At 41.1% G+C, this 14,024-nt stretch overlaps 1 protein-coding gene across 1 annotated transcript in view; it reads right to left on the bottom strand.

Annotated features, from left to right (window-relative positions):
- The window catches only part of PLK4 (polo like kinase 4), a gene marked incomplete in the record, with an annotated part of 949,915 nt that overhangs the window by 675,380 nt on the left and 260,511 nt on the right, over positions 1 to 14,024 (bottom strand). Inside the window, 1 exon segment of the mRNA XM_044061753.1 lies at positions 6,331 to 6,443. Coding sequence (XP_043917688.1) covers positions 6,331 to 6,443 — 113 coding nt within the window.

A 14,024-nucleotide genomic window follows, 5' to 3' on the forward strand; every position in this document is an offset into this window, starting at 1 on the left:
GAGAGGAGCAGTAGAGATATGGTGGTTAGTAGGTATATTACTAGCCTTAGAGGTTGGGTAAACTGAGGGGAGTGCATCTTTTTAATTTGTGTAGGGGGGGTATGAGTGGGAGTAGAGAGTAAAGGTGTGTAGGAGTAGTAGCTATAGCTGTTGTGATTGGGAGCAGGTAAAGGATGAAATGTTTAGGGTGTGGTGAAATGTAGTGTATAGGCTGATTAGGTGGATGGGATTAATTAGTAGAGGGTGTGGTTTGTTAGCTATAAATGTAGGTGTTACGGGGTGGGAATGGGAGTAGGAGAGGAGCAAAGTGAGCAGAGTGAACAAAGCGGGGCAAGACACAGTGTAAAGAAGCAGCAGCAGTAATCAAGGAAACAATCAATCAGTGGGAGTAGTAGGAGAATGCAATATAGGCAAGTTTAGAGCCTTAGGGTTATACTGGGTAGCTATTGAGATAATGGACAACTTTGATTATTTAGCACAAATCTATGGGTGGGGTGGTTAGACACTGAGCTAGGATAGAAAGGAGAGTATGGGGAGTCTGGTAGGGAAAGAGGGGGGCACTGGGTCTGGAGTAGCTAGTGGGGAACTGTGTGGGTGAAGGAAGGCTGACAGAGGCCAGATGATAGGAAACAGTAGAAGTATGAGGGGCAGTTACGAATGGAGATAGGTGAGCAAGGGACGGAGGTAGCAGACAGAGAGGCTATGTATGAGGGATCAGAGGGGAGCAGACCCGTTTAATAGCCTGAGAGAACCCAGGTGATGGGGACACAGTAATGCAATAGGAATGAAAATCTCTATAGGGAATCTACTTTCCACAGGTAAGGCAATTATTAACTTTTTCTGACATCCGTTAAGGCAAGAAAAGAGTATCCCCTGACGTCTTTTACAACCGATGGCTACCAACGTCATTTTTACTACTAGCGAAAACCACCGCTAATTCAAAAGCTAAGAACTCGACTCAGGCCAGTCCAAAACATAAAAAACATGAAAAACAAATTTTATTAACTTGACTTATTCTTGGCTTTTGAATTAGCGGTCTGGCCTGAGTCGAGTTCTTGGCTTTTGAATTAGCGGTGGTTTTCGCTAGCTTGTTTTTCCGGTCTTGAAAGTTTATGTCATTTTTACTACCTTTGGTATTCTGGCCGACTGAGGGCTACCGGGAGCCGGATAACCCATCTGTTAGGACTGCAACAGTGAAACACGAACATCTGCTTCTATCACTCCTTGGGACAGAGTGTGATGAACTGGTGTAAATAAGACAGTCTGATCTACAGAATGAGGAATTACTCCCTGGAAAGGAGAAATTCCCTCCCACTGCCATCTGTAACATTTATGAACGAATTTCAGAACCGATTTTTCTGAAACAATCTGCTGCCAAACAGAAAAATGATGATTCAAATTTTCTGAAAGAAAAAAAAGAGGCCAGGGTGGCATGGGGTCACAAGGTCTCTTGAATAGTCATTCAGACTTGTTGGACTGTTTTTTGTTTTGAAAGGCTTGAGACTTCTCTTTCTTCTTAAACATCTGTTTACCTGTATTTTGTTGAGACTGTTTCTTCTGTTTTTTTTTTTTTTTGCCAAAACTAGATGAGGGGATAGAAAACCCCTTAGACAATTTAGAAAAGGAGGGCTGAAAAATCTAAGAGATTCCCTGGATCAGCTTGTCCCTTCCACCATACCTTTTGATTAATTCTGCAGCAGAGGGGCCAAGCACTAAACCTCTATGCAAAAGAGAATTTAAAACTTCATTTTTATCATAGTTTGGGAGGTTCTAAGAATGCAGCCATGCAAACCTCCTCAAAACAGTACAAGTAGCCTCAGCCCTGTAAGAAGTATCAATAGGGTTATACATACACTTTAAACAAAGAGAAGTGACCTGTCCAACAGAAGAAACTAAGTTAAAGTAGATTTTTCCTCACAAGAAGAAACTACATATGAAACATTTCCTCATACATTCACAATTTGTCAGAACAAACTAAGATACAAGTCTGACAATTCAAAACTCTAAAAATCAATGTTGTGGAAGTGTAGACTTTTCCCATACCTATCAATAATTTTTCAGTCCTCATCAGAAAGAGTAGGATTTGAATTAACTAAGTGCTTAGCAGCAGTGAGATCAGCTAATGCTACAGCTGCTGGATCAGATTTGGGAATAGTGTGTACACATTTAAAACACTGAGGAACTTTGGACATCCTATCTGCCTTTTTAGGGTCAGCTGCCTATCAGGAAAATTGCGGGCAATACGAGATGCACCCTCTAAAGCAGACAGGACAGGATGAATGGGAAGTAGGTTCTTGAAAACCCTTCTGTAACAACTCTAATAGTGTTTTCCGAGGAATTGAGGAACCTCTGTGTTCTCCAAATGAAAACACGGACACAGTCTAGCATTCTAGTCTCTAATCTGAGGACAGAATCCCTTATCTTTTCCTGCATCTTCCTGTTCAGATTCAGAATCTTGAAAATCATTAGGAAAAGAGGAATCCCTCTTTCTTTTAATAGAAACTACTGAAGGATCAACAGCCTGAATTAAACCCCGAGCCAGACACAGTAAAGCACTCCTATCCAAAGGAAACTAAGGAGGAATAGAGACATGCTTGGATTTCTGTTTCTTTTTGACAAGGGAAAATGGGGCCAACTGTGTTATTAATGGCAGTAGCAGCTTCCCTAGGGATGGGCACAGCATTCTGACGCAACAGGGAAACCTTCCCTGTTTCCTCTAACAGGACTGACAAAAGTGTCTCTCCCTTGCCCACTGAAGGGAACCCAAACAGCCGCACTGCACATGGCTAAACCCTGGTCCATAGTCTAGGTGCCACACCAGAGAGATCCAGAGTAAAAGACGAGTGATCTGAGGAACAACAAATGGCCGCAACAGAGTCACCCATCTGCAACCCTAATTAGATAGCACTGGTTAAGGCTACAGTAGAAAAAAAACAGTGCTAAGAGACTTAACGGGTACCAATGTCAGAGGTCAATATACTTAATAAATAAGTCAATATACTTAATAAACTGTCAGCTGGTAAACAAACACCAGAGTGGCCAAACTCCAGTATCCAGAGATGGCTATTGCTATCTGACTTGACTGTTCATAATCTATTAAATACTGTGCAGCTTATTAGTGTCTTTTGAAGTGGAGGAGAAAACAAAAGTAACTAACCAAGTAACAACCTATGAATCTACTCCTTGAGAACAAACACTTGGTCATATGCCTGAAGGGCAGGTGACTGTTCAAATATCAGTCCAAGAGTAGAATCAGCACATGCTATAACTGCTCCAAAACTTGTGTTTGTGTGTGTATCTCTCATGGGGGAAGGTTCATTGCCACTGCCACCTCAAAAAAACAAAAAAATGACTGAATGAAGGGCTCACAACCTCCAAAGCAAACAGGAAGGAAACTTGCTAATGCTGAAAACAGGAGAAACAAATACAAACTTCTTAACTTACTAGAAGTATCAAAGCTTTTCTATTAAGTAATACTGGAACAGGTTTTCCCCTACATATGTGAAATCTTTGCAAGAGTTGATATGGCACTCATAACAGAGGCAGAACAGGCAAAGAATATAGTGATCTGCTTCTGGAATTTGCTTTTTGCAGGGGCATTTACCTTTTTGAAAGCTAGGATTAGGTCTGAAAAACTGAATGGTAATCCAAACGTCTATTAAAATCAAGAGTCAGTGGCTTCCATGGGCAGGGTTCATAGGTTTGTACTATGCTATCGGCCCTAGGGCCTATGCAAGCCTAGCCATAACAATTCCCTGGATATTTCTTCCCACAATATTTACTTCTCCAGGCCCCTGTCTAGCAGGGCGACTGACATGATCCCCGGGGTGAATTTCCTATCTCCCATCCAATCATCAAGGTTCCTTTTGAAAAGGGCCAATGAGGTGCTCTGCTTGATATATATGGGCAGTCTATTCCAGAGTATGGGGAGTCTCTGGGTCAGGAACCTATCCCTCCAGCATGTTTTGTTCATTGTGATGACAAGGTTTAGATCCCTGGAGCGTGTGGCTCTGAGGGACTTGGATTTCTTTAAGTGGAGCATGTCCAACAGCTCAGGGTTTGACATGGCCTTGTATGTTAAGCAGAGATCGCCTCTGAGTAGACGATATGCCACAGAGTATAGCTGGAGTTTTTTTTTTTAGACTGTCAGTATATGGCATCTGCTTTAGGCCTGTGATTCTTTTAGTGAGGTATTTCTGTGGGCTTTCCAGCTGTTGCAGATGTCTTGTGAGGTACATACCAAATGGGGCATTATACTCTATAATGGGTCTAATGAGGGATGAGTACAGTAGGGACAATGACCTCCTTTTTTCTGGATGAAAAGCCCTTATTGATGAGATGTGACACATAGAAGGATCTCCTGACTGTTGTGGCAATGTGGTTATCGAAAGTGAGACCACTGTCCACCTGAGATCCTAAGTCTCTCATCACACTTTCGATGTTTAGTGTCCTGCCATCTATGTGGTAATTCAAGGGTACATGTTTTTTTCCAAAGGGGATAACTATACATTTCTTGGCATTAAGCTTGAGCCCATGGCTCTGGCACCAGGCATCTGTTTCTGTAAGGCCCTTTTGTAGAATATCCACATCATTTGGGGATTCAATAATGGCACCCAGTTTTGCAGTCATCTGCAAACTTTGTTAGCCAGAGTCCCTTAGTGTTGGCCTGTACTTCAGAGAAGTAGATGCCAAACAAGAGTGGTCCCAGGACTGAACCATGAGGTACTCCACTTGTCACTTGTCTGGAGCTGGATTTAGAGTCGGTTGCTTTTACTGTCTGGGTTCTGTCAGTAAGCCAGTTAGCAACCCATCGAGTGACATAGGGATTTATGCCCAGCTTAGTAAGTTTATCTATGATTCCAGAGTGGGGGATGGTGTCAAATGCCTTGGCGAGGTCCAGATAGGCTGTGTGGACTGCCTTACCCTCATCCACAGCTCTGGAGACTGATTCAAAGAAGTCAATCAGATTCAGGAGACAAGATTGGCCCTTCACAAACCCAAACTGGGTGGGGTCCAGTGTTTGAAGGTTGCCAATGTCTTTGTTTATAAGTTCCATGATAATGCGTTCCATGCCCTTGCAAATCAGGTTTGTCAGACTGATGGGACGGTAGTTCCCAGGATCCAAGGTGGATCCTCCCTTGTGGAGCGGGATAACTGTAGCTGTGCGCCACTCAGTGGGCACGAAGCCTGAGGTGAGGCTATGATTAAACATGACACTTGGGTGAGGTGCCAGTTTATTTTGTAGTTCATGCAGTACACAGCCTGGGATGTCATCTGGTCCCCTGGATGCTGTATTCTTAGCTTTGGAGAGTGCGGTTTCTACCTGTGTGGCCATGATTATGGGAATTTAGCAATCTTTTGGTATTGAGATGGGCCCTTTAGGGGTGAGAGTGGGGTGAAGTTGGCACTAAATAGATCTGCCAGGATATTGGCAATATCCTTGGGATCAGTATATTTAATGCCATTATGTTGTAACTCAGAGCAGATCTGAGCATTGCTATTTAGATTCTTGACATAACTATAGAATGCCTTGTGGTTGTCAAGTAGAAAATTAAAGGAGGATTTTTTTTCCCCCAGCATCATTTAGGAGATAGGCTAGGGATGACTGAAACATCAGTGCCAAGATGTTGGGTGAAGGAAAAAAATAAAAAAAAAGATGGAGATGTCCTACTAACAGAGTCAAGATACTATATTCTCTCACAACCAGAGTATCTAAAAGATCTAAACAAGTTTGTGATTAGGCCCAAGCTACCAAAATGTTGAGTCTCTTTCAAAAAGCACAACTAGCAATCAATACAGCAAGGGTGGCTAGCATGAATCAGCCTCTATATACAAAAGTACAAGTCAAATAGGAAACTATATATATTCTCTCCTAAGACCAAAGCAGCATTTCCATGCATTCTTAAATTACTCTGTTGACAAACACTCCATGGCATACCTCTAATAATGGGCTCTCAAGACTCTTGCCTACAACAACAGTGATCAATTTTCGTACTTTAGTTTTAAATTACAATCTACTACGTAATGCATATGCTACTTTCATTCTGCCTTTCTCTCTCACAGCTAAAAAGTATGCTCCCTTTCTTTACCCTTCCTCTTTGGCTTGCCGCCGCGCCCCCACCCCCCCACAATGTGGTGCATGTTTAGAATTTCCTACAACTCTTCGTTCTCTTCCACTGTGAATATATTCCAATTCTTACTATTTTTATACTACCGGTCTGACTTGTAAATTTTACACCATTTGAACTAGAATCTGTATCTGTAATGCATCTTCAATGTACTCTGCTAAAACAGAATGAACACTGTGGAAGTATATCAGAACAAACCTACCTTGTTGTAGATCGGCATTTTCCAGATTTCCCAACCACTTGTGAATCATTCCAGAGTGTGAATCCTGGTCACGTAAAAGGTAGCCAGGTCTAAGTCCAAGCTCAAAATCTAATCTGAAAGGAGAAAATTGTGCAAATGTAAGCGATTCCCTGTACGAGGGGAAAAAACAACTTGCAATACCATTCCTGCAGCAACAACAACAAAATGGGAGTATTACTCACTATAACAGTCCATGTTCAAAGATTGTAGCACTGATGCAAGAAAACAAAATGACTGGGAAACCGCTGCAAGTGTGTACCATTCCTTTGGCCTGATTTTTTTTTAGCAGTAATATATTGCTAAGGGACATACCGATGTGCAGTATTGAGTTGTGCTCATTAGGCAGAACCCACCTAAAAAGTGCACCTTGTGCCCTTGCTCTGGTCTTTATTTTGAATGCATAAAACAGCCAAACAAAAGTGACTTAACAACAAATGCTCTAGAAAGGCCCATATGTACTATACAACCTTAGAAAGCCTAACTGTTGGAATACATCTACCTCCAAGATTGGCAATATTGTCTTCCATAAATATTTCCATTAGTTCTCTCTCTTGATTTCCACACACCTCTGCTTTATACAAATTTTCATAACATTTCTAAAATACCTCTAATATCCCAAAAGGATCTCTGGTTATTTTCCTTGTTATAGGCTCCTTATGTGCGTCATCAACCTCTTCTACTCTGTGTTGCCTAAATCGTTGTTAAAAGTTTTTGTGCTCTGGAGTTATAACATAGTTGCTTAAGAGCAATCTTTCTAAACTCAAGCATATTACCCAAAAACTCCCTTATTTTCTCTTACGCCTCTTCTTTTTCTACAAGAGTCCCTGATTCAGTAATACTTGAACCTTTGTCTGTCCCTCTAAATAACTACCATTACTTTTAAACCATAGTTTTCTTTTTTATTTCTACACTGATTTTTAAAGTCTATTTTCATTTTATCCCACTTTCTAACACTTGTGAAGAAATTTCTAACTTCCCTAATAACTCTTGGATAATGTCCATTACCCATTCCTTAAAGTCCTTTCTTTGGGTGGGAAATCCCCACTTTCTCATTTTAACTTCATTACCTTGCATTTCAAACTTAATTTTTATCAGTGCATGGCCTGAAACAATTATTGGATGTGTGTCAAAGCTTTCAATTAAATGCACATGATCCTGTGAAATAATTTCTATCCAGGTTAGTCCAGTTATTCTACCCTGGGGAATAATACGTACATTTTGAAGAGTTATACTACTGAATTCATGTCTTTCATACCAAATATTTTGATAAATTTCTTTAGAAATCTACCCTCTTGTTGTATTTTCCCTTCTAGTTCTCCCTGATAATTCCTCACTACTGCAAAGCAAGTTCCAGTCCTCATCTCTAAGTAATATTGCCTGCTGAAAGCCGATTTCTCCCAAAATTTTCTTAAGCTCTATAGTATACATACCAATGTAATTCTCCTTCCTTGTCAATATCCTCTTACTACTACAAATCTACTATTATTGCCTTTTTCCTCTTCTACCACTATTGGAGCCCCACTAGCAACCAATATTATTACTACTTTTTTTTCTCTGATATTTTGCAGAATATCCACCATGAAATCCTTTGTCAAATTCTCATGCTCATTTTTTTCCAAATGTGTCTCCTTTAACATTGCTATCTGCACTCTGCATTTATTAATATAACTCAAAATTCTTACCTTTTTGTCTATACCTGTACGGCCACTTATGTTCCAAGATAATACGGACAGCATAGCCTTTATGATAAAAAAATTAATGTTCCCAGGTATAATACATAACAGTTTTTGAATTAATTTCCAACTTTTGCCTTATATGCACACATCAACTTTTGGTAGGCTGATATTTTATACATGCATTTATTCTCGCCTACATTTGAACCTACGTCACATTTTAAGACTAAATACTCAAACAAAACACTAAAGGTATGTTCAAAACACCCCCAAAGTGGTAACTTAGAACCAAACACTAAAACTAAGTGAATCTTCAAAAGAAATTAAGTTTAACACTACAGACAGGAACATTTGCCCTAAATCGACAGCTGCACCCACAAACATCACCTAACCTAAAAATAAAGATTATTCATACTAAAGCCAGTTACAGTCTGCATCCCCACTTGCACTGAATGCTATCTGTTCTTTTCTTAGCTATATGACACTCCTAGATGTGAAAAACAGTCTTCATGCTTTCAAAAAAGATTAGGCCAGATTCAATAACACCAACACTAAGTATACCCAAAGTATATACAATCTGTATTTAAGAAAATCCCTACTACTGTCAGCTGCCTGTCGGGTGCCAGGATCCGCCAACATAATCCACGCACTCAGGTCACTCCACAAAAAGTACAAAGATGACTCTGTCATTATCCATGTTGGTGTGATTGACCTTAGACGTACCTCCCTGGACTACATGAAAAGAGACCTGGAAGAGCTCTCCGATCTTGTAGCCCAGAAAGGTATGACCCTAGCCCTGAGTAGCATCCTGCCATCGTCCAGAATGATACCAAAGTACAAGGACAAAATGATTGACTTCAATAATTGGCTAAGCTTCTGGTGTCATTCCTACGGGGATCCAGTTATCTGTCTGCCTGGGACAACATGATCGACAGACCATGATGCTTTGCCAGAGATGGCTGCACCTGTCACCCCTTGGATTCCAGATACTGGCTAAGGCTCTTACTGCTCCTATAGTGCCTTTTTTAGGCAAGGTTCAAATGACAAATTCACCACCATGTTACTCAATGCTAGAAGTCTAAATCTCAAAATGCACCCCCTTGAGGCACTCCTTAAAATGGAGAACATCGATATTTGTACAGTGACTAAGACCTGGTTCAAGGCTGCAGAGATCACCCCTGCATTACCAGGCTATAACTCATACCACACTTTTCGGCCATGTAACCTGGACCAGAACACCAAAGGTGGAGGCATGTCCGTATTCATTAAGGATATCCACACCTCCAGGCTAGTTGCTCAACATAATGCATCCAAGGTTATCCAAGTGCAACTAACTCTGGACAAAACTGCAATCCAAGCTGTAGCTTGCTACAGATCCCCCACCATGCCCCAGGATTCCCACTCCTCTTTTCTTGATTATACTGGAAAATATTAGAGTTCAACCAAACACCCTAATAATGGGCAATTTCAACTACCCCACCATTAACTGAGAAAACTAATCATGTACCAACTCCTTCGCTCAATGTTTTCTGGAAATCATAAATTCCAATGCCCTGGATCAGCTTATCCACACCCCCACCAGGGGCAGCAATATCCTAGACCTAGTCATTATCAACATGAGTGACCGGTGTTCCACACCGGAAGTCAACTCCTCGTTTGTCAGATCCGACCATAAGCTAATCACCCTAGATATCCACACATCCTACCCCCCCCCCCCATTAAGGAAACCTTGGTAACAAATTTCTCCAAAGCCAACTTCATGCTTCTTAAGACAGAAGTGGCGAACTTCATGACATCCATGCAGATGAACAATTGAGTTACGACTGCTGAATCCTACACAAATGCACTCTATAAGCACTTACACAAGTGCATGGATCGTGCTATCCCAAACAGAACCAAGACGCTATCTTCCAAAAAAAGGAAGCCAATCTGGTGGTCCCCTGCCATAAACAAACTCTACAATAGAAGGAAGAAACTGTTGCAAAAGAGAGTAAAGTCCCATTAGTGGAGGAGCTCCCTGGTCAGCCTCATTAAGAAGCTGAGATACCTTACAAGATCTTCCAAAGCTAGCTATGACAACAAAATCGCCACTGATTCTAGGGACAACCACAAAGCATTCTATAGCTATGTCAAGAATCTCAATGGCAACACCCAGATCTGCTCTGAGTTATAGCACAACGGCATGAAAATTACAGAACCAACTGATCTTGCCAACGTCCTGGTAGATAGGTTCAGTGTTAACTTCATCCCCCTCTCACCCCCTAAAGGGCCCATATCTATACAGGAAGAATGCAGAGTCCCTGTAATCACAACTACGCAGGTAAAAGCTGCAATCTCTAAAGCCAAAAACACAGCATCCATGGGACCGGACAACATCCCAGGCTGAGTTTTACACAAATTTCAGAATGAATTGGCTTCCCACCTAAGCACCATGTTCAATCATAGCCTCACATCAGGCTTTGTGCTCACTGAATGGTGCACAGCAACAGTTATCCCACTCTACAAAGGGAGAGCTACCACTGATCCCGAGAACTATGTAGTTCCAATATGCAGACAATTCCACGTTAGTATGCTCAGCCACTTCTCCATCTTAGTATGCTCAGCCACTTCTCCATCTGATCTACAGACTCTAACCCAAAAGGTGTTCAATACAGTTGAAAAAAATGGCTTCTACACTGTTGCCTCATCTTGATCCCCAAAAAAACAAAACTCTTACTATTCACTCCACCTCGTACGGCCTCCCCAATTAACTTTATTGTTATATCAAACAATGGTACTATCATATCTCCTGATCCCACTACCAAACTACTAGAGGTATTAGTTGACAACAACCTTAACTTTGACGCTCAAATTAACAGTACCATAAAGAGAGTCAACAAAAAACTCGGCTCCCTTTATAGGATCAAACCCTTCCTGACTTCATTAGCTAGGACTACTATTGCCCACACCCATTTAATATCTACTCTCTCCTCTATGCCTCCCCTATATTTACTAACTTGTGTAAAAATAACCTTAACAAGCTAGCAATCTCCTATAACAATATTGCCAGATTTGCCACTGGCTCTGCTTTCAGAACTCATCACTGTCATAATCTAGAACTAGGATGGCTAGAGTTACCAAACCAACTACTATATAATCTAATAACAGTTGCACATCAGATCCTGTATCAACCTACTAATACCCCAATACTTACTAACCTTATATCACCCCCTACATTAAATCTTAAGACTACCCTCTTCAAACAAACTACTTGTACAACTAAGCAAAACCAACAATACGGCTGGTGACTCCTTGTTCACCTACAGTGTTGGCAAAAACTGGAATTCACTCCCTAGTGACCTGACCTTGCTTTACTCAATAACACTTTTTAAAAACAAACTGAAACTATGCCTCAAAACACATTGGTTATGCCCTTGTGCTAACCCTGACTAACTTCTTCACTTATCGCTGGGTAAATAGTACTCTTTCTGTACCAAGTAGGTGCTCCTCTGTTAACCTTTAAAGAGAGTGTGTTTTCATATATTAACCTCATGTCGTTTCTAACATCTTCCTGTATTATTCCCTAAATCATCATATATTAACCTCATGTCATTTCTAACATCTTCCTGTATTATTCCCTAAATCATTTCATGTATTATTCCCAAAATCATTTCATGTATAAAGAATCTTAAACCAGCAATGTAAAGAATTGCTAAAAGATGTATCTGTATTTTTAGAATCAGTCATGTAAAATAACTAATATTTGTGTTCATTGGAGCTTTTCTCCTCGGGCCTCTGCTGAAAATGGACATATATCCAGTTGGAACAGCCCGGTCAACAAATGTAAAATAAAATAAATAAATAAACTATCGCCCTATTAGCCTGACCAGCCTGGTCTGTAAGGCCATGCAACATATCATCATGGAACTCATAAACAAAGACATTGGTAACCTCCAAACTCTAGACTCCACCCAGTTCGGGGTTGTGAAAGGCAGATCATGCCTCCTGAACCTGATCGACTTCTTTGAGGCAGTCACCAAAGCTGTAGACAAGGGTAAGGTGGTTCACATAGCCTATCTTGACCTCACTGAGGTTTTCGACACCATCCCCCATTCTGGAATTTTAGATAAACTCACTAAACTAGGTATAAATCCTTACGTCACAAGATGGGTTGCCAACTGGCTCACTGACAGAACCCACACTGTGAAAGTTGCAGACTCCAAATCTGACTTCAGACCAGTGACAAGTGGAGTACCACAGGGTTCAGTCCTGGGTCCTCTCTTGTTTGGTATCTACTTCTCTGAAGTACAGGCTGACACAGAAGACCTTTGGCCAATGAAGTTTGCAGATGACTGCAAACTAGGAGCCATAGTAGAGTCTCCAAATGATGTGGACATCCTACAGAAGGGCCTCACTAAGACAGATGCCTGTTGTCAGAGCCATGGCCTCAAGCTCAATGCCAAAAAGTGCATCGTCATCCCCTTTGGTAAAAACTCTGTACCCATGAACTACCACATAGGCGGCAGTCTACATAACCCCAAATGTGTGATAAGAGACCTTGGGACCCAGGTGGACAGTAGTCTCTCCTTTGATAATCACATTGCCACAGTAGTCAAGAAATCCTTCTATGCGGGCACACCTCATCACAAAAGGGTTCGCATCCAGAAAAAAAGAGGTCGTTGTTCCCCTCTACTCAACACTCATTAGACCCATTATAGAGTACAACGCCCCTTTTGAAATGTACCTCACAAGACATCTGCAGCAGCTGGAAAGGCCACAGAAGCACCTCACAAAGAGGATTACTGGCCTCAAACAGATGCCCTACACTGACCGTCTCAAAAAACTCAAGCTTTACTCTGTATCATATCGCCTACTCCGAGGTGATCTCTGCCTAATATATAAAAGCTATGTCAAACCCAGAGCTGTTGGACATGCTACACCTAAAGAAATCCCAATCCAGGCACATACACCTTGTCACCACAATAAACAGGACATGCTGGAGGGATAGATTCCTATCCCAGAGACTTCCCATACTCTGGAACAAGCTACCCATCTATGTCAAGTTCCTCATTAGCACTCTTCAAGAAAAATCTTGATGACTGGATGGGAAATACGAAATACACCCCAGGGATCACTTCTGCGGCTCTGCTTGACAGGGGCACAGGAAAATAACTTTCCTGGGTGGCGCAAGCCAGGGAATCTTGTTAGCTTGGCTTTCTTAGGCCCTTGGGCTGATAGCCTAGTCCCTACCTATGAGCATTTTTTGTGCTTTTGAGCCACTCTGCAAGATTACACTAAGTGTACATGTAGTCTGCACTTTGTGGTAATCTTTATGAATCACCCTCAGTATTTAAAGCTGCAATAAAATCAGTAAGAAAACTAAAATTAGAAGGAATAAGGTGCGAGTTATGCTTGTGTTGTTGGTTCACTCAGAACAGTGTACACTTATTGTAGATGTTAATGAATCCCAGGGATTAGCTTTTAGCCCTAAAAAAGTGCACTAGCTACCTTTAAATAAAACTAAATTGTATTCCTATTAAAAGCATTAAAGTATTAAGGTTGCTAGGGTGGCTGCTATCAATCATTCTGTTTTATGACCTTACTAAATAGCATAATTTGGTGTTATGAATTAAGGACTACAAGATCTGCCTAACTCTTGAATACTTTGACCTCACCATTTGTCACCATGATGACACTCAGTATGAAAGTGTTGTCAGAAGATACTAAAGTCAACAGGACTTCACTGAACACATTATTTTCCCTAATGCACAATCTGTTACAGATCTGCAGCTAATTAACTCATTCACACCTGCCAACAGTCAACCAATGTGGTGACAACTTCATAATTGCTGGCAAGCTTGTCAGAAAGTGCCTGGACCTGAAGTCACAGTCAATTTAAATGTGAAAAAATATTTTACACTGAAGTAAAGCATCCTTCTGCCTTACTTATTCAACTGAAACCATTTTATCACATTTAAACTGCTTAATCATGGCAATGAATGC

This window comes from Protopterus annectens, chromosome 2.part0, assembly GCF_019279795.1.
Source record: "Protopterus annectens isolate FY-2018-M chromosome 2.part0, PAN1.0, whole genome shotgun sequence".
Lineage (NCBI taxonomy): Eukaryota > Metazoa > Chordata > Ceratodontiformes > Protopteridae > Protopterus > Protopterus annectens.